This window comes from Erpetoichthys calabaricus, chromosome 4 (assembly GCF_900747795.2).
Source record: "Erpetoichthys calabaricus chromosome 4, fErpCal1.3, whole genome shotgun sequence".
Lineage (NCBI taxonomy): Eukaryota > Metazoa > Chordata > Cladistia > Polypteriformes > Polypteridae > Erpetoichthys > Erpetoichthys calabaricus.
In genome coordinates this window covers 243776806-243803180 of record NC_041397.2, presented here as the reverse complement: position 1 = coordinate 243803180, position 26375 = coordinate 243776806, and the positions used below count along the sequence as shown (strand labels likewise).

At 38.9% G+C, this 26375-nt stretch overlaps 1 protein-coding gene across 2 annotated transcripts in view; it reads left to right on the top strand.

The window, feature by feature from the left end:
- LOC114650710 (tripartite motif-containing protein 3-like) overlaps window positions 1–26375 on the top strand; it is a 126207-nt gene that overhangs the window by 7030 nt on the left and 92802 nt on the right. For both annotated transcript variants that reach the window (XM_028800518.2, XM_051926750.1), the window contains exons 2-3: window positions 22927–23103; window positions 25810–26050. In XM_028800518.2, coding sequence (XP_028656351.2) covers window positions 22973–23103; window positions 25810–26050 — 372 coding nt within the window. In that variant the 5' untranslated portion in view covers window positions 22927–22972. The remainder of the gene's footprint in view (window positions 1–22926; window positions 23104–25809; window positions 26051–26375) is intronic.

The window sequence follows — 26375 nt, the reverse complement described above, 5'->3', positions numbered from 1 at the left end:
CACCTTATATGTTCATGAGGTGTGGGTGGAAATTAGTCTACTCGGAAAACAAGCCATGAAGACATACGGAGAACATGTGAACTCTACATGGGGTTTATTGATTTATGAGTTCATTGTGCTTACCACCATACCTTTTATGTCCATAATAAATATAAGATATTTTAAGATTCATGTAAAAATACAGAGAGCCCACTTCCAAAAGGCCTAATTCTGAGATATCTACATGCATTGTGTTTGTAAAACCCCATAATAAGAACTGGAATGTGTTGAATGATAACAGAAAGGTTACAGTATGTGAAATTCATGTACTGTATATAGTCTGATGAGAAGACAGTAAACTCATATGTTTTACTAACATTTTAGTATGTTTGTTCTTCACCTAGCCTTCATCAAGTCCTCACAGTAGATAAGTGTAAAATCATGTGACTTAACTGGTGAGTGAGTCTGCATGTGTGCATGAGAGAGATTTGTGATATACCCATCCATGGCTAATTCCTGCCTTTTGTTTGATGTTGCCTGTCTGGCTCTATCATACTATGATTCTGTACTGGAATAAGCAGTAAATATGTTGAATTAATTTTACTTTATATATTATTGGCTTGGCATAATACAACACCTACATATCTATAAGCATTTATGTCTTCGTAATACTAAGGTGACCTAAGCTGCACCCTGTAGTCCAGATGTTGACTCATGCCTGCATTATACAGCAACATCTCATGTTGCCAATATTTTATGCTAACTTTTCTAATCTCTTCTGCAGAGATCTGGCTGGAGAAAAATATGAGTTCACTAGTGACTCTTTTACATGGAGTAACTATTTATATTTTGTTTCCGAACAAGTAGAAACAGAATGGGTTGCTTTTACACTGATAATTGGTGTAATATAGAGTGTAACTTGTCACTTTCAGCTCCACTGGAAGTAAAGACGGAGTTTCTTTTCAGGGATTGTTTAGTAGTCGATTTGGCTAAAACATTGGTATTTTCAAAATATGTATTGAATTACTGATTATTTGTTCATGTAGATGCATACAGAATAACAGTACAACACCCTTAAATTCCAAAAAGCAATCAGCTCTGATGTTCGCATATTAAATAGCAGAAGAAAGCTCCATGTCACTTTTAGAACTATAGCTAGTGCTACTGTGCCCTACATCCATGATTATTTTCTAGACTTGCTGTACTTTTTATTTGCAAGTAGGTGTTGTTGAACTGGACTGAAATCAGAAGCAAATTAAAATAAAAGCAGTTCGGCAAGTTGATTATGTCTGCTAAATGTAAAATATCACTTACTTTTATTTTACAGGTAGGAATCAAGCTGTTTTCAATAGCTCAGCTATAAATGATGGCTTTGAAAACTACAAACACTTGAGAGTAAACTGCAGATAAGCTGAATGTGATGGATTGTATGGCATCACACAACTAAAATGTTTATGTTCCTGTTTACCAAGCACTGCTGTCTAATTCAGTTTATTTTTGTTTAGCGCTCTTCACCGAGTGCAGGATCAGAGCACTGTTACAGTTTCACAAGTAGAATGCAAAGACAAACTTTACAACTTACTCATTACATAATGAATACTCATAAAAATGCAGATGTGTTTAAACAGACAACAAATTCCATCCATCCATCCATTATCCATCCATCCATTTTCCAACCCGCTGAATCCGAACACAGGGTCACGGGGGTCTGCTGGAGCCAATCCCAGCCAACAAAGGGCACAAGGCAGGAACCAATCCCGGGCAGGGTGCCAACCCACCGCAGACAGACAACAAATTGATTAATATAAATAGAGCCCAGCGCTCTCTGTCCATTAATTAATTGAGAACTTTGGCCAGTTGACAACAGAGAAAGGGAAAACAAAAAAATTCTTAAGCAGCCCTCTGGTGAGTCCACAGTCAGTTAGGTACACTTATTGTCCTGTAGTCAAATCTGTAAAATCTGCGTCTGCACAAAAAGACACCCAAAATTTTTTTATGTGACTTTCCCCACAAAAGTCCGGATATTTAAAAGAAAACTTGATGGGAGAACTGCAACTTCTGACCCATGTGTCCACAACATTTTGGAAAAGGGAAAAATGATGACCCCCTTGATGAAGTAGGGTAATGCAACCAAACCAGCTAAATAATGATTCATGCATGTACTGTAATATTTCATATCACCGAGCTGTTGTTATAATGTGCGTCAGTGTAACAAACATAGTAAACCTCAAAAGTGATGAATATACTTTATACACTCTATTGTAGTTAACTGCCTTTCAAATGGGCCAATGCTGAGTATTTGTACTGAACAAACAATTTTCTGTTTCCAGCACTTAACAGTTGTTAATACCATGTTTACTTTAATCATGTTGGCTTCCATATTTATACCAAGAAAGTTTGCTTTTTTATACATCCTTCATTGATTGATTGATCAATCGATTGATTAATTAATTAATTCATTCATTCATTCATTCATTCATTCATTCTCTAAAGGTTAGTTGGTCAATGGAAGGAGATCAAGGGTGGGTTCAGAAAAAAAGGCTACTGTGGAAGAATCAGTCTGCAAAATTGAGAAATTTAGTTTGATGATCTGTGGAAGAAGCAATGTGTTAGGGTGGAATGGGAGGACCAGTATGATGTGGGTTTCATTATTGGTGTTCCTCTTAGACTGGATGTTATCACATCTACTCCTGGTCTGATTGAGGGCCCTGTCCACAATATCTTAAGGCTATCCTCCATCAATGAAGAAACTCCTTATTCTGAGTTCTTCACTACAGAAGTAAACTTTATCACCACAGAGGTGGTGCAATCTAAGGAACTGTGGAAGAAAGAGGCAGAGAGTTTTTATTAAGCCAGGGAAGGAATGATCTTTAGAAAATGAAGCTGTATGAGTCAGTTGGCTTGTAATAAACAGAGGTTTTGTGTCCTGGAAACACTGTTATTTAAAGACTAGATTGCAGCCGATGAAGATGCAGACATAGCTAGGCCTCATTCTAGAATCCACTACAAATCCACTGACCAGGTGAAAAAAATGTTACCAAAAGAGAAATCTCTGAGGGTAAGAACCAATGCTACCAGTCTGATGAGAGTGTTGATGGGAGGATCCTGGTCTAAACATCCTATGAATGCCTATGTGATGGCAATTAGATCATTGTGAGGAATGAATGTGTTTAGAAAGGTGATGTCCATGGTAATATATATACAGTATATACAGTGCATCAGGAAAGTATTCACAGCGCATCACTTTTTCCACATTTTGTTATGTTACAGCCTTATTCCAAAATGGATTAAATTCATTTTTTCCTCAGAATTCTACACATGACACCCCATAATGACAACGTGAAAAAAGTTTACTTGAGGTTTTTGCAGATTTACTAAAAATAAAAAAACTGAGCAATCACATGTACATAAGTATTCACAGCCTTTGCTCAATACTTTGTCGATGCACCTTTGGCAGCAATTACAGCCTCAAGTCTTTTTGAATATGATGCCACAAGCTTGGCACACCTATCCTTGGCCAGTTTTGCCCATTTCTCTTTGCAGCACCTCTCAAGCTCCATCAGGCTGGATGGGAAGCGTCGGTGCACAGCCATTTTAAGATCTCTCCAGAGATGTTCAATCGGATTCAAGTCTGGGCTCTGGCTGGGCCACTCAAGGACATTCACAGAGTTGTCCTGAAGCCACTCCTTTGATATCTTGGCTGTGTGCTTAGGGTTGTTGTCCTGCTGAAAGATGAACCGTCTCCCCAGTCTGAGGTCAAGAGCGCTCTGGAGCAGGTTTTCATCCAGGATGTCTCTGTACATTGCTGCAGTCATCTTTCCCTTTATCCTGACTAGTCTCCCAGTTCCTGCTGCTGAAACACATCCCCACAGCATGATGCTGCCACCACCATGCTTCACTGTAGGGATGGTATTGGCCTGGTGATGAGCGGTGCCTGGTTTCCTCCAAACGTGACGCCTGGCATTCACACCAAAGAGCTCAATCTTTGTCTCATCAGACCAGAGAATTTTCTTTCTCATGGTCTGAGAGTCCTTCAGGTGCCTTTTGGCAAACTCCAGGCGGGCTGCCATGTGCCTTTTACTAAGAAGTGGCTTCCGTCTGGCCACTCTACCATACAGGCCTGATTGGTGGATTGCTGCAGAGATGGTTGTCCTTCTGGAAGGTTCTCCTCTCTCCACAGAGGACCTCTGAAGCTCTGACAGAGTGACCATCGGGTTCTTGGTCACCTCCCTGACTAAGGCCCTTCTCCCCCGATCGCTCAGTTTAGATGGTCGGCCAGCTCTAGGAAGAGTCCTGATGGTTTTGAACTTCTTCCACTTATGGATGACGGAGGCCACTGTGCTCATTGGGACCTTCAAAGCAGCAGAAATTTTTCTGTAACCTTCCCCAGATTTGTGCCTCGAGACAATCCTGTCTCGGAGGTCTACAGACAATTCCTTTGACGTCATGCTTGGTTTGTGCTCTGACATGAACTGTCAACTGTGGGACCTTATATAGACAGGTGTGTGCCTTTCCAAATCATGTCCAATCAACTGAATTTACCACAGGTGGACTCCAATTAAGCTGCAGAAACATCTCAAGGATGATCAGGGGAAACAGGATGCACCTGAGCTCAATTTTGAACTTCATGGCAAAGGCTGTGAATACCTATGTACATGTGCTTTCTCAATTTTTTTATTTTTAATAAATTTGCAAAAAGCTCAAGTAAACTTTTTTCACGTTGTCATTATGGGGTGTGGTGTGTAGAATTCTGAGGAAAAAAATGAATTTAATCCATTTTGGAATAAGGCTGTAACATAACAAAATGTGGAAAAAATGTGTGAAAACTTTCTGGATGCACTGTATATATATATATATATATATATATATATATATATATATATATATATATATATATATATATGGTTGCAATAGTTTACTGTCAAATAAATGCAAAGAGTACACGACACATGTTTCGCCCTCATTCTGGGCTCATCAGGTGTACACACTCCACTGCACTCCCTCTCGGGAATCGAACCTCGGACGTCAGAGTCAGAGGCGATGCCCCTAACGTTGCGCCACGGCGTGTGGTTCGTTTATTTGACAGCATGTAGATCGGGGTAATTACATTCACGGCATTCGAAGTCTGTGTCACAATCTGTTAGTGTGGGTGGTTACCTACCAGGTAACGCTTTGTGGTTGGCCAGCAATCTGCTAACATCCGCCACGGTGCCCTCAGTTTGTGAAGAGCAGATCATAGAATGGTTGCAATAGTTTACTGTCAAATAAATGCAAAGAGTACACGACACGTGTTTCGCCCTCATTCTGGGCTCATCAGGTGTACACACTCCACTGCACTCCCTCTCGGGAATCGAACCTCGGACGTCAGAGTCAGAGGCGATGCCCCTAACGTTGCGCCACGGCGTGTGGTTCGTTTATTTGACAGCATCGCCTCTGACTCTGACGTCCGAGGTTCGATTCCCGAGAGGGAGTGCAGTGGAGTGTGTACACCTGATGAGCCCAGAATGAGGGCGAAACATGTGTCGTGTACTCTTTGCATTTATTTGACAGTAAACTATTGCAACCATTCTATGATCTGCTCTTCACAAACTGAGGGCACCGTGGCGGATGTTAGCAGATTGCTGGCCAACCACAAAGCGTTACCTGGTAGGTAACCACCCACACTAACAGATTGTGACACAGACTTCGAATGCCGTGAATATATATATATATATATAAATATGTATATATATATATATATGTATCAATATATATAAATCTATATATATACTGTATACTGTACTAGACTTTACCGTACATTATTTAAATTGTTTTCAGGATTCTTGGCCACTAAAATTAAAAAAAAAAAAAAAAAGTTATCAAAAACAAGCTTGCTGAACTGAATGTCAACATTCTCCGGTGATTCCCTTTGCAATGGCAAAAGTGCAAAGTTGGCAATATTGGTAGTAATTGTCTTTTTTAAGTACAAAGAAAAGATAAAAACACATTAAGGTGAAAATGAAAGAAATACAAGATCCTTTTTTGGGGGGAATATGAAGGTCTTGCAGACCAATAGATGGAGCTGACCTTTTGTATATGTTCAATAGGCCTGCTCACCCGTGATTATCCTACTGCAGTGCAGTGAGGTTTTTATGGATGGCAGGAGAGACATATTTTAACCTCAACAGATTGTGCCACTACATATCGCAGCCACCATGTTGTATACTTTTTGAGCCCACTTAATCTAATTTCAGACCGTCAGGACACAAGATATGAAAAAATTGTGGATGGGGTGTTGACGCATGGTACGGCACGTCAATACACACAACTTCACTGATTCACTGTCAGGCCAATTAACTTCACAGCCTGGGGAGAGCAAACATGGACATGGGGAAACATACAAACTCCACTCAGTGAACTGGTGGAGAAGGCAGCATGCCATAAGAGGCAATACTGAACTTCCTGGGTGCTATTTAAACATGAATACAATGGCACTGAGTTTGTACAGTTATAGATTGATAGATAGAACCGAAACATATAGAGCATATTCTAATATTAAATGCTAACTACAAAATATTACCAAGACTTCCAAATAAAAAGGGGAATTATACCTAATCAAATATTTCTGTTATTAATCACAAATAACAAGTAAAAGGAAATAAAATTAGAACCAAATATTGGTGCAATCACTAAATTTGTTTACATGCAGATTGCTTGCATAATTAGTATTTTTCTAGCACAGTAGGCAAATTCTACAAATTTGATCCACAGCTAAATGGACTTGCATCTGTCAGTAATGTATTTTGCCTCTCCATTTAAAACATAAAATTGAGTGAAGCCACTCATGTCTCTGCGGACTGTCTAAATGCAGTTCACATGTTGTCTGCTACATTTTTTCACGTCAGTCTCATTTTTACTTTTGCATGGAGACAAACCTTTTCCAAGAATCAGAGATTTTTATTACATATTGAATGTTGTGTTACCTTATTATTAGTTTTTTTTGATGCCCACTCTTGGTTTGGCAGCACTTAGTTAAACTAACAACTGAGGCTGCAGTGCATCCCATGCAACGGTTGAGGTTTCTAAATCATTCATTTTCAGCAGTTGCTTGAATAGGAAAAAAAACATAATATATGAAAGAGTAGTCTAGTCAAAAGGTTTTGGGTTTGAGGTCTCCTTTAATTCAAGATGGAATGTCTTGCCTGTGCTGTTAGTTAGAAGTGAACTACTTCATAGCTAAAATATTCAGCTGAATATTGAAACTTGACAAAGAAATATTTAGCTGTAGCTACTAAACAAGTTTACACATTGTTTTAATAGATTTCTTCTCACTTCCCGTTCAATCAAATGGCTGGTAGTGGTCTTTTAATCCCAATCTCGGGGTAACTTCCAGATTGTAGCAAGAAGCTCTTTCTGGCTCAGGGACAATTCCAGAATCCCAAGGCTACCATGCTACAGTACACTCCAGTGGCCTTGGAACAGCTACAGTATTGTGTCCTGTAATTCAGAGGGGCATCAAAATCATAATACTTTTCAGACTGGTTGCACTCCTTTGTCAGAAGCAGTTGCCAAAGATCTCCCAGATATAAGCCTTACTCAAGGAGTTTACTGTTGTTATGAATTAAGACAAAATGTCAAAATCAAAAGGAAAAACAGAAGCCAAAGTAAAACGTCTGCCAATTTCAAAATCCCTAAAGTAATTTTCGTAATAAGCCGCTTTATATTTTTAATAAATTGAAGGTGTCATATTAAACATGGACTCTGGAGGGCCACATCGGTTGCAGGTTTTTGTTCCTTTCTTAATGACTAGACAATTACTTAATTTTATTTGACTTTTATTTTAGGATTTAGAATCAGCTTCTAAAAATAATAAGAGTTACTGTATATACTTGCGTATAAGTTGGGTCTTGAATCCTGAAAAATCGATTATAAAATCAGACCCCGACTTATACGCCCATTCAAAAATGCGACACTTGCACATTTTTTTTTACATCTTCTTGCCTCCTCCAATCTCGCATCAGCTTCTCAAATAAATTGAGTTTTGTTGCAGCAGTGCAGTTACCAATTTCTTTCGCCACTTCAACGACTTTTAATTTAAAACCAGCTTCATATTTTCTTCTGATCGAACGCTCCATCGTAGATAAGGGATGCTCTTACGATAAAGGGTGTGAGATACAAAAAATACAAATCAATGCAATTGTTGCTTCGGAATAGTTTGGGTATTACCGTGTGGTCATGTAGGCACAATACATAGAAAAAAAAGGCAGTGTGCTCCATGATTACTCTCTCAGGTGGGCGTTAGCATATCATCATCTCTTGGACCAATAGCATGAGTTTTCCACATTCAACTTATATGACTTATACGATAAGTACTGATTTATCTGCGGGAGAACTTAAACGCGAGTATATATGTTATTTGCATCTGTGTATCTATTCTTAAATAAAAAGCTGAAATTTGTCTGGATGGTACACCAAGGTCAGTAGGCATCTGCTAAAAAAAGGACATTTCAAAATATCAGTATATAGGGGTAATGCCCTCCCCCAAAAGAACATTGAAATACCCCAGAATCTTGAAAATGACTTGATTGAAAGCTTGAGATGTTACAGAAAATTGAAAATAGCCGACACATTTATGCAAATGAAGGATTCTGCAGGCCATGTGAATAGCACCGGTAACCAACAGAGTGGATGGATGACTGAAAATGGGTTGGTGTCCTAGAAAAAAAAGATGAGATATGATCATCTTATGAAATGGAAAAAGAAACTTCGAAGAAGCTTGAAGAAAATTGCAAAATATACAGTAATTGTCAGCAAACCTTTTTTTTTTTTTGTGTGACTGTTAGCACTCTTAGAAGCATACTGCCCTTTGTCTTGGTTATCCATTCCCCTCCATCCACTTCCTGGTGTGAAGTATTGTGTTCCACGAAGCACTCTTACACAAATGATGAATGTAGGTGGGTGGTGGACCCCAGTGAAGTATTGAGCACTGCGAAGCACCAACACATAGACGATGACCTGGGGTGAATTGACCCATGGAATTTTGGGAGCCTCTGGTGCATTACCAAAGGGTGAAAATCATGACAACAGCTGAGCAGTTCTTCCAAACTGCTGTGTAGGAATGGTAGTGAGTAACGAGATAACAGCCGCACAGCAGTTTAAATGGGAACATAGCACAGCTTAGAGGGAATATACTGTAGCTGATTACTCATTTCATTTCAAAAGAATACAGCTTCCTGTAAAATTGTGTTTTGCAGTGACCATCAACAAAAGCCAAGTAACTAGGAAATGGAGGAATTGATCTTTGTCAGGAATATTTTAGTCATGGACAATTGTGTATAGCATGTTTAAATGTTTGCAGCTCAGGTGATCTAATTTTATCATCATTATTTATTATTTGACCGATGCCTTCATCCAAGGTGACTTACAACATTTGAAGTACAATTGATTACAGTTCCTTTGTTTTTACAATTGGTGCACAGGCAGGTGAAGTGACTTTCTCATCGTCATATAGTCTCAGTGGCAGGATTGGAACCCTCAACCTCAGAGTTTGAAGTCCTATGTCCAAAGCCTTAACCACTATAACAAACTACCTACCAATAATATTAGCCCTTGGTAAAAAAAAAATCTAAAAATATTGTGTAAAGAAAAACACTTAGTTACATAGTACTTTTGATACATCTGATTAACCAATGGCACTATAACCAAGACCAATTGTTTTGCGAAATTTCACAGGTAGTAATAAATAAACTTTGCCCAGTATGTAAATAAAGTGATATCTTTAGAAACAAAAAATGAAAACTATGAATAAGGTAGAACCTGGAGAAAAGAAATGCCACATAGCAGATTTATTGATGTTAACACAAGGCCATGAAAGGAGCCAGTGCAAAGGGACGAGAAGTTACAGTGGTGTGAAAAACTATTTGCCCCCTTCCTGATTTCTTATTCTTTTGCATGTTTGTCACACAAAATGTTTCTGATCATCAAACACATTTAACCATTAGTCAAATATAACACAAGTAAACACAAAATGCAGTTTTTAAATGATGGTTTTTATTATTTAGGGAGAAAAAAAATCCAAACCTACATGGCCCTGTGTGAAAAAGTAATTGCCCCCTTGTTAAAAAATAACCTAACTGTGGTGTATCACACCCGAGTTCAATTTCCATAGCCACCCCCAGGCCTGATTACTGCCACACCTGTTTCAATCAAGAAATCACTTAAATAGGAGCTGCCTGACACAGAGAAGTAGACCAAAAGCACCTCAAAAGCTAGACATCATGCCAAGATCCAAAGAAATTCAGGAACAAATGAGAACAGAAGTAATTGAGATCTATCAGTCTGGTAAAGGTTATAAAGCCATTTCTAAAGCTTTGGGACTCCAGCGAACCACAGTGAGAGCCATTATCCACAAATGGCAAAAACATGGAACAGTGGTGAACCTTCCCAGGAGTGGCCGGCCGACCAAAATTACCCCAAGAGCGCAGAGACGACTCATCCGAGAGGTCACAAAAGACACCAGGACAACGTCTAAAGAACTGCAGGCCTCACTTGCCTCAATTAAGGTCAGTGTTCACGACTGCACCATAAGAAAGAGACTGGGCAAAAATGGCCTGCATGGCAGATGTCCAAGACGCAAACCACTGTTAAGCAAAAAGAACATTAGGGCTCGTCTCAATTTTGCTAAGAAACATCTCAATGATTGCCAAGACTTTTGGGAAAATACCTTGTGGACTGATGAGACAAAAGTTGAACTTTTTGGAAGGCAAATGTCCCGTTACATCTGGCATAAAAGGAACAGAGCATTTCAGAAAAAGAACATCATACCAACAGTAAAATATGGTGGTGGTAGTGTGATGGTCTGGGGTTGTTTTGCTGCTTCAGGACCTGGAAGGCTTGCTGTGATAGATGGAACCATGAATTCTACTGTCTACCAAAAAATCCTGAAGGAGAATGTCCGGCCATCTGTTCGTCAACTCAAGCTGAAGCGATCTTGGGTGCTGCAACAGGACAATGACCCAAAACACACCAGCAAATCCACCTCTGAATGGCTGAAGAAAAACAAAATGAAGACTTTGGAGTGGCCTAGTCAAAGTCCTGACCTGAATCCAATTGAGATGGTATGGCATGACCTTAAAAAGGCGGTTCATGCTAGAAAACCCTCACATAAAGCTGAATTACAACAATTTTGCAAAGATGAGTGGGCCAAAATTCCTCCAGAGCGCTGTAAAAGACTCATTGCAAGTTATCACAAACGCTTGATTGCAGTTATTGCTGCCAAGGGTGGCCCAACCAGTTATTAGGTTCAGGGGGCAATTACTTTTTCACACAGGGCCATGTAGGTTTGGATTTTTTTTTCTCCCTAAATAATAAAAACCACCATTTACAAACTGCATTGTGTGTTTACTTGTGTTATATTTGACTAATGGTTAAATGTGTTTGATGATCAGAAACATTTTGTGTGACAAACATGCAAAAGAATAAGAAATCAGGAAGGGGGCAAATAGTTTTTCACACCACTGTATATGCAGATAGGCAGCATTTACAATGCCTGCAAACACAAGGTGCTTTGGCTTCGATAATATTCAGCATGGACAATGGTGTGTCTCCTTAAAGATCCTGGCTTGAATCAACTCATGGGGTTGGGAAAATGAGGTGGATAGTGCTTCCTCTGACCCCAAGTGAGCGGTGAGATGGAATGTGCAGGCAGGCCATATAGAAGGAGCTATAGAGCATCAGGTTGGGGGCAGCGGCATTGAAGGTCCGCTGAGGAAGCAGATGGCACACAGAATGCCCCATGACCAAAGGGTTGTTCAGAATACATATCTATATTCCTCCAAAATCAAAAGTTTTTATAACAAACTAAAGTCCTGGGGCCTCATGTATAAACGGTGCGTACGCACAGAAATGTTGCGTACGAATGTTTCCACGCTCAAATCGCGATGTATAAAACCTAAACTTGGCGTAAAGCTATGCACATTTCCACGGTAACTCATACCTTGGCGTACGCAATTTCTCTGCTCGGTTTTGCAGACTGGCGGCACCCAGCGTCAAAGCAGTGCTACTGTTCCTGTGTGATCACCCTTTCTTTCTTAGCTCCACATTCCTGACGCGGCTTTATAAATACACTGAAATTAACTGCATATTGTTTATTAGTGTAATGCATCTGATTGTAATTAACCTGTAGCAATATAATGGTCCAGGGAATAGCCACAGTATTCCAAATACCATAACTGCTTTAGCGTTGTTACGCTCACTGCATCTTGTTCTTCTTTTTGCTGCTCCCGTTAAGGGTTGCCACTGCGGATCATCTTTTTCCATATTACTCTCACTGCACCACTCGGAGTATTTATATCACTGTATCTGAGTGTGAATCATAGCAGCAGCTGATCGGAAAGAGAATTGTCGGTATACAGTTTCAAGTACACACTACCTCAACCACGGCAAAAAGCGTGAAAGCCTTTCCTGTACGGACCTCGCGTTTCAGAAACAGTTTCATCCCAAGAACTCTAAACGCACTCAATCAGTCCATCAAGTGCTCCTTGCAGAACTGTTTGTACTTATAAGTACAATTACCTCACTGTAAACTTACCCTACAGTTATAATATTGCACAACCTGCGCTACTTTATAAAGCACGTATGATGACAATATCATTTTTAAGATGAAATGCAGCAAAATATGTTGCTTATAGTATACAGATAAAACTAACTTCATTTAAATAATCTGCATTGTTAATAATTAAAATGTGAGGACACGGTGCCGCAACGTATAGCTGGTTCACGGATAGCTCCTGCCTTGCGCTGTATTATTGCTGGTGCTGACGCGACACTGGAAGGATAGACGGATAGAAAAATTAAACATGTACTACGAAGATATTTCAATGTTCCTTAAAAGTTTTGAAGAATCGGTATTCTAAGCTTACAGATGGCTTAATGTCTATTACAGAGCTGATTGTGTGGCAATTGGGTATTTGGAGAAAGAAAAGTACGTTTGAAAGAGACAGTACTTCTGTAATAAATTATTTCATCGAAGGTCGCACATGGCGCAGCAAGCCTTTTGCGTGAGATATGAACAATCACTGCGCCACCGTGTTCCCATGTTTAATAACATGCTTTCATTGCTATCATCATGAAAATGATATCACGTATACATCTCAGTATTTTAATTATTTAGAGAGCTGTAATATCTTGAATGTAATGGATTCTGTGTCCTGTTGGAGAAAGAGAAAGAACGGAAGCACGTAGTGATTCACACACACAGAGCACATAGAAGATCAAATACAAAATAAAGCATTTAACGTGCTACTTTAGTTACGATGGTATTTGAGAAACTAGTAAATTAAACGATTTTAAGATGAAATTTATGATGTTCTACTTTAATGGCAAAATAAACTACGTGATTAAAGTGGAAATTTCGAGATTAAAGTTGACATTTCGTGCTTTTTCCCCCACTGTGTGCCTATTTGTTTTGTCTGTATCCTAATAAGCTTTCATATGACACTCAGACAGTGGGCTACGACTCGCCTTTTCACGGCGACTTTGATATGTGATTTCTTTTTTATTTCGGGCACTGTGCGACTTTGTGAACTTGGATCTTTCGAGTTTCTCCGACACTCTGTCACTTGATCAACTTTCTTTTGTTGATTATACCACTGTTTAAACCAACAAATAGTACGTTTTTCCTTTGCCTCCACTTCGTATTCGCTGAAATTCTTATATTTTCCCCTGTGCTTTTCCCATTGTCTTTTCACAGAAGGCTATTTATATTGATTTGCATATTCAAAGAGGCGTAATTCTGGGAGGAGTTGGGGCGGGACAGAAGGCACGTGCACGTGCGTTACTTTTCACGCTGATCGGATTTATGTAGTGGAAGAACGTGAAATTTTGCGTGCGCACAGATTCCTGCATCTGGATTTTTCTGTGCTTTTGTGCTTACGCCATGTTATAGTGTGAGTTCTACGCACGGCGTTATACATGAGGCCCCTGGAGAGCATTTAGTTCATTATCAATAATATTGCCTTACAATAGTTTTCAGTCAGGTGGTGCAATACACATATAAAAGTAAAAGTAAACCGATAAACAAGAATAGAGGCCAAGTAATATAGTCTGTGGTAAACTTTTAAAGGTCCTAACATTATCTTGACATAGGAAGCCAAATGTCAGCTGTAAGATGAGTCTCTAAGGGATTGCCTCAATCATCTGACCATCTAAGGATCAGCCTCTGTCTATATAATTTAATGATGACAAAGCTAGAGCAATGCTGATGTAAAAAAAACCAACAACAAAAAATGCTTGGATACCAAAAAACCAATGTGAGAAGGCACATGGAATTTTGCTTTTCCAAAGAAGATCATTGTCCTTGACAGTCTTACCATTCTTCAAGGCATATGTTGATGGGAAGACATATTTTATAGGGATCATGAACATAGCGATACAACGATTTCATTGCCATCTTGGATACTACAACACATTGAAGATCGTAAGCAAGGAAACAACAAAATGTATAAAACGATGTGAAAATTTGCTCAGCTGAGACATATGCCAAACAGGAGCTGAATATGACGCCACATTCTTAAATCTGGTTAACCCAATTAAGGGTTGTGGAGGGTCAGGATCTCCTCTGGCGGCAATAGACACAGTGCAGCAACCAACTCCGATTAGAGCACCAGTCCATCACTCAAGCACACACCCACACTCACACTAGCACACAATTCTGAGATGTTGGAAGAAAACTCAGATACCTAAAGAAGAGCCAACTCAGATGCAAGGAGAATCTGCCCACTCCACAAAAATGACAGGGAGTGTGATTCAAACCCAGGACAGTGAAGGTACGAGGTAGCAGCAAAAAACTTTCATCCCTCTGGCACTCTAACAGAATGAAAACTGGTAATGATAAAAGCAATAATATGTTTAGGTTATTTATTTTCCAAACCTACACCATCTGTTGATCCATTTCCTGAACCTGCTTTACCATAAATGGGTCTGTCTGTTGAACTCTGTTAATCACTTTAGAAAATGCACCTTCTCTCTGTTTTGCATTTAATTGGCTGCAGTTTCCATTACTGTTCTGCACCCACTGTATTTTCTAATGTATTGAAAATTACTGGCAGCTTGTTCTTCTGTGATTGCTTCCATGTAATTTTCTTTTGAATTATGCTGTTACTTTGAATTTTAGGCATTGTGGCGTAGTGGCTAAACATTGTGTGTGTGCACTTCAAATTGCATTTTGAATTGCTTTGTCCAACACCTAGTGAGGAAGATCGTTTTGCGAAGGGTATTGTTAAATTAACAACTATTTTCTTGATTGATGCTGCCTCACTTCAGGACCATGCAAATGTCCACATGGATTCCTTATCTAGTGCTTATATATTAGGTTAACTGGTAAATTGGCCAAAGAAATGTGAGAGCAAAAGTATATGGACTGATGCCCTAGTTTAGGTTAACTTCGTTGTTCAACATTCAAGGTCCAAGGTTTTTATTTAGTTATATTTACACAAGAAGAAAAACTTTGCCAAATTAGTTGCATCAAATAAAAGACAGAAATGAAATAAAACAATAAATAGAGACCAGACAGGTTAAGAACTTTCACAGAAATTGTAAAATATTTACATCATTTGAAAAACTAGGAGGCTTTGCCCCATGCTTGCTTCGCTCGCGAAGGGGGCTGAATGCACACCAAGGAGACACAGTTGCTCCTCCGAAACCCCTCTTAAACAGTGATACAATGGGATACAAGTAACAGTTGTTTTTTTTACCTCCTCTTTGCTCGATCAGCTGCTGGCTTGCTGATGCTGCCGTGCCACATGATCATACGGCGCTTCGAATGTTTAAAAGCCTGTACAGCAGCTGCATATTCGATATCTTTTCACTGTTACGTTATTTCACCGAGTAATATTTTCCGTTTGTTTGCACTAATGCGGTCTTTACTCTCCTTTTTTGAGACTTTCATATTTTCCTGCTTCCATTATCTCTAACCTGCTCTTCATGTGTATCACGGGACTTGCTTCCAAAGGTTGTAAGTATGACGTGACTTGTCCATCTCACAGGAAGTAAAAGTGTCTCTCTGTCTCTCTTCAAAAGATCACGAATTGTCGCAGGAAAAAAGTCTCGTATTGTCGCAAGATTTTTTTTTTATAATAGAGAGATGGATTCTTTGCTAACTGCTTGTAGCAATCTGACAGTGGATTTTTACCTAAAATGTATTTATCAGTGTAACCCTCTCACTGTTGCCCGGAGGCAAAAAGAACTTAGTAATTTCTCTTCTACTACATGGAAAGAATGGCAGTGATATATATAAATGGCATAAAGACATGGTATCTGTTAAAAAAAATAGAGGAAAAACACACATTCTCATGAATATATAAATGAATTGCACCCAAAACTGCAGCCTACCTACCTTCTCATGTAAAATAACTTCATATTATAATAGTACATTTTTGGACCTTCATTGGACCACGTTGGAACTAAGATGAAATGACAAAGAAAGAAAATCCTTTACTTATAGCCTTATTGTTGCCAACAAGCTGCATGGAGAAAATAAAGATTCCTAGAAATGCTGTATACTCTTTAAAGCCTGTTGCCTGGACTTGAATGTTCCTGGTCTGTTTAAAAAGATCTTCTTTTCTTTCTTGATTGTAGTGGAGCATGCCAACTGCCACTTCTTCCAGGTTCCTGTTAACTTGCCACCATGGTGCAGAACCCCAATCCGTCTTCAGATTGGTCCATCAAACCATTCCAAAACTCCTACGTCTGTCATCTTTTTTTTCTTAATCATTTTTGTTTTTGTTTTTGTTTACTATTATTCTTCTCACTCTTTTACATTCACTCTCCACTCATGAAGCAAAAAAATTACCCACACACCCTCTCTAAATTCCGGCACGCATCCTCCTTGTGCGGCCTACCCCCTCTTTTTCATAGCAAAGATTCAAATAATCCTTAAGGGTGCTGCATCAGCTTATAAAAACTTGTGGAATTTTTATTATCTCCAAGATTCCTTCTTAAAAAGACGTAATGCACTGGGAACAAAGGAATTTCTGGAGCGATTTTTATGGTTGTTTAAAATGACTCACTTCAATAAATCCTCGAGCATAAGTTCTACGTGCAATGGGTGTCTGTCATCAGTTGAGAAGATTGCTAGTTTTTTTCAAAATCGCCCTCAGACAAACACTTACCAAATCATCAGTGTTAATAACTTTAGCTGCATATTTGGTAATCTGCTGGAGCTTTTTTTATTTTAGTTTGTCAGATTGCTAAACTGGGCAATGAAATTGAAAGTGAAGATAGAGTGCATGGCTCTATGATTAAAGTACAGTGTAAGGTCCTTGTCCACTTTCAATAGTTTGAAAAGAGTATACAGAGGAGAAATAAGCACTGATTAGATTTAGAATATATGTTTTTTGCATTAATATTCCAATTAAGATCATTATTTATATAATATTTATATTCAGTCACTTTTTATACCTCCTCCCTAGAAAAATGATGGGGAGAACAACTTGCAGATTTTGGCCTCTTTAAAGCCCAATATAACTTCTTTGATCCTTTTGACCTTCAGAATAAGATGGTTCTTATTGCACCAGTTTACCAAACAGTTCACTTGATTTAAATAATCTCTTTCATCCTCCACATCATCAGCATACTTGATAATGGAACAGTGGTCATTGTTCTGTTTCATGTTACTTATGTACAGTGCAAACAGTAATGGAGACATAACACATCCTCGAGAAGACCCTGTATTTGACAGAAAGAGTTTTGGAAAAGTGCCATGTACTTTGACTGTCTGTCTAAATTCATAAAAGTAATACATGGATTAAAATTCATGCTGTTCAATTTCTCAGTCAGTTTGTGAGGTTAGATAGTACTGAACTCGGAAGAAAAATCCAGAGGTAATGCTTAAACATATGAACCAGTCTTCTTGAGAACAGTGCAGATTTGATGTGTAGGATAACCAGCAGATGCTGCTGAGATCTAAACATGAGTAACTTATTCATTGACACAATGAGGCAGAGGTGGCCGGTAAAACAAGGCACACTGAATGGGAAGAAAGTGCATTACAAAGCGCACTCATGCGCACACTAACAGTAACTTTGGCCCATCAGCTTCCTCTGCATATGTCTAGGATGTGAAAGAAAAATAGAATACTTGGAGAACAACTCAGGGAGACAGTTTGAGAAGGTGCAAACTCCACATACACTGACAGCACTGATGTCAGTGCATATTGAAAGCAACCTCTCAAAACCTGAACAGAAACAAAAAAGCCATAAAACATTGCATTAAAAAATAAAACAAAAATATACAATAAAATTAATTTTTATATTATTTAAAGAGAACACATGTTTCATCCATGTCATGAACCCACCTATCCAGTTTAGAATTGTGGGAGCAGGAACTGACTTCAACAGCACTGTGTGCAAGGCAGGATCCAAGCGTAGTGAAGGTGCCACTCTATCTTAAAGATCACCTACTGTAAGCACACATATGGTATACAGTATATGTACTGTAAATATGAAGATAAAACATCTCTATAATTTTGTATTGATGGTTTTAGGAAATACAGACATGAATGAAGTCAAATTAAGCTAGCGGTGGATATGGTCAGTTGGCAATAATGGAGAGGAAAGCAAAAACTGTTGCAAGAAATGTTCCTAGAAAAGTCAAACCTCTGAGAGCTCAAGGTCCTATGGAAGATCAAATTCATAATCAGGCTGACCCAGGTCAACAGGTCACCTGCCCCTTCCTGGGCATCTTTCAAAGTCCATAACTAGGAATTTAATCTTGCTGTCTGTCACTGATAGCATCAAGGATTCTCAACCACTTCTATGTATTTATTGTGGCAAGAAGCTGTAGCTTATGCAAGGCAGCGATGGCACCATGTGTCACAGCATAATTCCGAGACAAAAAGAGAAACTGGCAAAAGGTCTAGTAACTGCCAGTCATGAGGACTGGCACAATTTAACTTTAGACAAACGCATATCTGTAGTATGAACAGCTGTACCAGCAGCTTTAATAAGGGCGTAAAATGAAAAAGTGGGATATCTTCAGCCAAGAATTAATTGTTGAACTTTTGGAAAATCGATTATGCAAGCAGGAAAATCATTTCAAAGTCTGTAGGTTATGCAGTCAAAGGCCCTTATGCAGCTGTACCTTTAATCAATTATCTGAATCCATTTCATCCTTTACAGCACTGAAGGAAGCTGGATCCATTTTAACAGCATGAACCAACCCTGGTTAGAACAGAACATATCTACACTCATTGAACCTCTGAGTCATTGACCCAAAAGCTATTTTAAAGTTCACAATCAGCCTGACTTAGAAGACAAAGGTACAGAAACGGGGAGGACACTGAAGTTTCACACGGGGACTTACTGGGCCTAGAACTGGACACCTATCATATGATGGCTGAAGTCTGTCACTAGAAATGCTTGTCTACAAAGTTGGAAGTGCTAACTGCAGTGGCACCAGTTTTGGAAACATATTACTCAGTTACAGCTTATAAGCATCAATTAAAGTGGGCTTGTACTAATAACTGCTTTAATTGGTCTGTATTTCTGAGAAAATGAAAATATACTTTCACTAGATTTCTGATATAAAGGCAGAATGTAAAAATGAATGGCACATAATCCTGACAGCTGTAAGAGCCTGTTTAGTCCACTTCCATTCCTTCACCATGACAGTCAGAGCACTTAGTCTTGTGTTTAGATGAAGACTCTATCAGTAAAACAAAAAGCCATCTGAGTCCCATCATGACTACCTCAAATGGTGACAATGCGTGTTCATTCAACCATGCTTTTTAAAATGACTTTTGTACCTGTTTTTGCATTCTACTGAAAGAAACTGTTGAACATAACAGCCCCTATGTGTTTGCTCATTATAAATAATACTGTAATAAATGCCTCTGCGAAATGGATGCATTCCCAATGTACCTGCTGTGAGAGAATAAAAGCACTATCATTTTGTCAGGGTCCTATTCACAACTGGGAGATTTAAATTATTCAAGCACCGAAGAGCAGATGTTTCAGATCACGTCCTGTGTCTGTGTCTGTGGCTCCTGATTTGTTGCATTCATTGGTGAGGATTTTCATCAAGGAATTGAGAATAACAGAAGTACATTCACAAGCCAAGGTTACCCTGCTATTGGAGCACATTTATAGCAAATACAAGGAAGGCAAAAGTTCTTCAGGAGAGTCTCGATGAAAATATCTATACATAGTCATTTATCCATTTCTGTAACCTGCTTAGTTCAATAAGGACTCAGAGACTATTCTGGTAACCTCATGTGCAAGACAGAAATCAGCCCTAGTGTGGAAGGTCTACCCCCAGACATGGCACCTTTATGTCCATTGTTTCACTGATTCATTATCCTAAACCACTTGTTCTAATGCCTGTCCTGGCATCATCAGGTATAAAAGGAGGAATCATCCCTGGACATGAGCCCATGGTATCTTCATCTGTTTGGATTCACTCACACTGGTCTATTTCATTCATTCTCTTATTCATTCACTACAATTTTAATGTTGGATTATGAAGTGCTGAAGCCTATCTTCTCAGCCTCAGGTACAATGCAGAAATCAGCCCTAGGCAAGAAGACAGTCCAGCACACTGTACCTTTATATATACAGATTCACTCTCACTAGCCCAATTCATTCATGTGTTTTTAATCTGAACCCACTGTAACCCGGGAAGACACACAGACATATAAAGGTTTGGGATCTAGTTGGAACAACCTCATTTAATTGTCAAAAAGGGGAATCAGCAAAAGGCAACATTAAAAGTAAGAGGAGAGGACAGCATCAGCGTGTCTTCCTACAAGTTGCTCTTGTCAGAGACATTCACATCCAGTGTCTTTTAGATTTTATCTGTCAACGCAAGAGAGGAAGGAGCTGAAAGTGCAGCAGAAGTGATGTCACTAGCTTTCATCGGAGGCAGGCTTTCTGAGGTTCAAGACAGAATGGGAAAGCATATGTGCTGCTCTGACACCATGAGGATATACACACCGAAGCAGAAAGGACCAGGAAGTGAGCAACTAAAGGTGTGGCAGGCAAGAAAGCAACAGAGAGTTTAGCAATTAGTAAAAGAGGCATTTCAAAATCAAAGTTAAAAACAAACCAGTGTTGAAAACAAAAGATAACTTGATGTAAATAGGCAAAAATTTCTTTTAAAAGTCCACCAAGTTTAACAGCAAATAAATCACAATAGTGGCTTTTTATATTGTCATATACATAACAAAATGAGATGCAACTTCTAGGAACATGGTCCAAGCAACGAAGGATTACATAAAGCAACTGGGCTAGAATATGGCATTGCAGTGAATTAAAAACAAAGGTGTTAATAATTTATACTTTTTGATGAAGGCTTCCCTGGAGAATCATTAATTTGCCAAAATATTCTCCTTATTGAAAAGCATGGAAGGGGAGCTTTATCTCACACTAGAAATGTTTATTTCTTTCAAAATAAAAGAATTAAATTTGTTCTGTATTTCTAACAGGTGCCACATCCAACTCCTTCCAAGGTGTAACCATTAAATCAGTCCCTGTAAAGCCCACCATCCTCACGTAAGATACACCGCTTATTCTAATACAGGATTATGGGGAGCTAAAGTCTCTGCTGTCAGCATCATCTGCAAAGCATAATTAAGCTTTATGAGGGTCCCATCCACCAAAAGGCACCTTCATTTACCTCAGCTGATTCACACTGACTCAGCTCATTCATTCATTCATGTATTAATTCATTATCTGTTCCTTCTTATCCCCGGAGCATTGAGCTCTACATGGGACCCAATCCTGCACATGGTGTCACTCCATCTCATAGGTGTCCCTTACATACACCCACACCTTCCCACACTATGATGGTGAACGTAATACGTACATCTTTGGAATGTGAGAATACCTTCTGGCACTTAGAGAAAAACCATAAAACACTACAGAATGTCTCAACTCACAGAGCCTGAGACTGAGATTGTACACATAAGATTAGCTTTCCTCCATCAACAACAATAATGTATTTCTTGAGTAGCCCAGAATCACACAAGAAATGCCTCAATGAGCTTTAAAGGAAATCTTGGGAAAGAGAGACCTCCTTCCAGGTAGATTGGGTGTGCAATGAGTGTCAACTTCCCCTGGTTTTTGAACATATTTGTACTTATTTCAATTTTCGTACTTATTTCAATTCCCAGCTTAATCAAGACATTTGCATCATTATATACTGTATACAGTAATAACACAACATCTCATGGTGTTAACTGAGAATGTTATGTGTGTGGGAATTAGATTGTGTTATAATTTGAATCGACACCCGCTCCACTGCCACTCAACGGCTGGCCTTTTCAGTGCTGTCCACCTGCAGAACTGAAGTGTTCATGCTAGAAGAGACAGTTACTTAGCCAGCCCCAGCGTTCTAATTGGACTTTTTTTGCATTTGTGAGAAAAGATTCTCTTGCTCTTTTTTGTACTTGATTTTCTTATCTTTAACATTCTTGTTTTTGTCCAGGATTAGGCCTTGGCTTGTGCTCAAACCTGCTGGGATAGACTACAAGCCTCTGTGACCCTGGACTAAGCAGCGCTGAGATTGTTATGTTGTAATTTTCACTTTGAACATAAGCACTGCTTTGACTAGACTAGGAGTTTGTTTGCATTATGAAGCACTAGGTGAAAAGAAAACTGAAAACTGCTAAATAATGCTGGGTTTAAAAGATGATGCTGAGGTCTCTGTGTATATTGCCTTTAACTAGAATGCAAACATTAAGATATAGCTTAAACAACATAAATAACACCATAATAGATGTGCAATCATCCATTACGAAATCTGTTTAATTTATTCCAAGTTCACAGAGAGTTTGAAATACTTCAATTGCAGTTATTGTTATTTGTTTTGCTTCCAAAGGAGGACTTCTTCAGCTTTGGAAAACATGGAGTTTATAGTAATAAAACAACACAGGTGGCTGGTGTATTATTATCTCTTCCTCTCTTCTTTTTATAGATGAACTGACCCTACCAACTGTAGCATCTCTTCTACCCTGCTTACCATGGCAAGGCGAGAGTCCAGCAGCAGTCCTGTGGTCCGACAGATAGACAAACAGTTCCTTGTATGCAGTATCTGCCTTGACCATTACCACAACCCTAAAGTTCTGCCTTGCCTACACACATTCTGTGAAAGGTCAGTATACAATAGTTGTTAGTTTAGTTTTAGGATTCTTCCCATGCAAAACTGAATCTTATGCTGTTCAGTTTGAAATGCAAAAAGATGGATTTATGCATGCTATTTATGTCTGTATGATTTATAAATACATGCATCTGTCTATCCATTCATTTTACAACTTGCTTCTTCAGTTCAGGGTTGCAGGTAGCTAATGTCTATGCTAGCAGTATTGTGAACAAGGCAGGGAGCCATCTGCAGACAGTGTGCCAGTCCATCACAGGACCCATTCACATACTCACTAACATGGAGCCATTTTAGAGCTCACACACAGGCACTCATTAGATATTGCATAAGCCATAGTAAAACATAGTCATATTTCACAGCCAGGTTCCATTCTGTTTTTTAATGTGCAGTATAACACATTGCTAGTAGCCTGAAGGTAGAATGACACACAGAAACATATGTGCATACATCCACAGGTTATATTGAACTTTGCATATGAACACTGTTTATACTGTTGGCTGTAAGTATTACGTTCTCAAACTCTTTCAAAAACAGCCAATCTACGTTACAAAAAAATGGAAAATATCTATTTTGTGAATGCGAGGCATGATGGTAGAGTGTTGCTGCCTCACAGTGCTTGAAGACCAGTTTGCTTTCCCAGGTCGGCGTCTGAATGCACTCTGTCTGATTTTCCTCTGGCCACTCCAGTTCCTTCCCAAAACCTGAACATATGAATGTTAGACATTTGCTTGGTTGTGAGATTGAGAGGGGAGCGATGTGAATCCCTGGTCAGACAGTGGAACAATATTTATTACGAAAACATGCAGACATGGGAGTATGTGCAGACAACAAAACTCACATGTTCACATGGAATCCCAGAATACTGGATCTGTGAGTCAGCAATCTTAACCTATGTGCCACTATTTGAACTTATACATTTTTTTTTTAATTATGGTGAAATTATGAATTATTATTTATTCTTAGATAAAATGTGTGGATTCTGCATATTATCTCTGTGGCTGAGTTTTTACTTTGGCTACTACAGTTTTCAACTTATACACCAAACTATTTATTATAACTTCATTACATGCATATATACTCTCAAACCTGCTATAACCTGTTCAGGATCATGGGGAGATCAGAGTGTTTCCCAGAGGGGCCAGAGTCTATCCCGGCAGTAAGGACACAAGGTGAACAATAATCTTGGACCTGGTGCCGGTATAAGGCAGGGCTCACTGACTCATAAGGGATAATTTAGTGACATCAGGAAACCTAGCATGCATGACTTTTGTAATGTGCTTTTTTAAAATTAAAATAGCAGTGAAATTGAATTGTATATTACTATTTATAAGAAAATCTACCTGGTCAGAATTTGTGTGGAGAGAACCCAGGGAAAAACCCAGGCAGAAGCAGGAATACAATACAATATAACTTACTTTTATATACTGTATTACTCTTCACTAAATGCAGATGGAGACTGCTGTGAATATATCCTCAGGTAAAATACTGTACAAGTATAGATTATATTGAATCCAGAATTACTACACAGATATGTTAAAACACACAGAAAAAAGTAGAAGCTTCTATTAACATAAATAGAAGCCAGCAGTATCTGTCATTAACAATTGACAAACTATGATCAGTTGAGAACGGAGGAGATACAAATTGTAAAAAAGAAAATCAAAGACAAAGTCAGACATAATCAGTCCTGAAGACCTTGGCCAACTAGCCACCTACCCTTCCTGGATATTTTACAGTGGAGTCTGTACAGGGCCATCCGGTCTGATAAGAGAATCTTTCCATCTGATAATTCCAATGCTTCCAGTATCTGAGATGACGTTTCCATAGGCAGGAGAGCAATGGCACCAAGTGCCCCATCAAGATACTGAGAGATAAGAAACTGAATAGAGGAAGGCCAATAACAGATTATAAATATTGCATTAGTTATATGTCTGTACAAATGACTAGCAAACAGAGATGCAATTTGCACAACTAAGCAGCAGCTCTAATCAGGGTATGCTAAACTAATGTAATGAGTCTTCAGCCAGGATTTAAAAGCTAAGACTGAGGGGGCATGTCTTATAGTAGCAGATAGATCATTCCTCAGTTTTTGAGCCCTGTACATTAAAGCTCTGCACAGCTTTTAACATGCAACATGCAAGTAACAGTAACATGCAAACTCCACACAGAAAATGACAGGGCACAGTACTGGAATCTAAAATGATAAATACATAAAGTTGCAGCCTATCCACTCTTCAGATTGCAGCATATCCACTCTGTCACCATCCCACCCATTAGGTTAAATGAGGATTCTGAGTTAACCCTGTTTTGGTGAGTATTTACAGGAGGGTGTCTGCCTGGTAATCCATGATACTGCTGTGATAAACTCAAAGTACAGTATGACCCATAATTGGATGAAATGGGTTTAAAAATAAAAAGACTGTTGATCGATGGACAAACAATAGTACTTATAAAGCAAATGAAAACTGTTGTGAATGAATACAAATATTATGCAGAATAACAAATAAATAAAAAACCTTTATGCTATAAGTTAAGACAAATTAAGATGGAAAATCATAAGCAGGTGACTGACTTGTTGGAAGATGCGACCAAACTGTCATAAATCATTGTGGTATTTGTTTAAAAACATAATGAAAATATTTAGATGGAAAGATCAAAAAAAGAAAGTAACATTTATTCCAACTTTCTTTTATTCCCTAGGTGTCTTCAGAATTACATTCCTCCGCAGTCTCTGACATTGTCATGCCCTGTGTGCAGACAAACCTCTATCCTCCCAGAGAAAGGTGTGGCTGCTCTTCAGAATAATTTCTTCATTACCAACCTAATGGAGGTGCTGCAGCGCGAGCCAGAATGCTCTTGTCCGGAGTCCTGTAGCGTTCTTGGATCAGTGAGTGCAGCAGTGGCAGCAAAACCTCTGTGTTGCCCTAACCATGATGGCAAGGTACAGTACCTAACAGGAGATAATGTGCCTGAGAATTAAGAAGACACTGTGACAGAACAGGGGTATTTTAAATATTCGACAGGGATAACCAGCTTGTAAGGGACCATCAGGTTAAAAACTGCCACAATGGGAGTGCTGGACAGGGGAAAGAAAGAGAGATAAGATCTGGTGACTCATCATGAGTGACAAGAGCATCAAGGTTCAGACCCATGTTAAATTACAAGGGTAGAAACTGGTGGGTCAAATATTGAAGCTGGTGGCTTAACAGAAATTCAAGCAGACACTGAAACAAGTAACACAACTGAGATGGCAGCGTACATTGGAG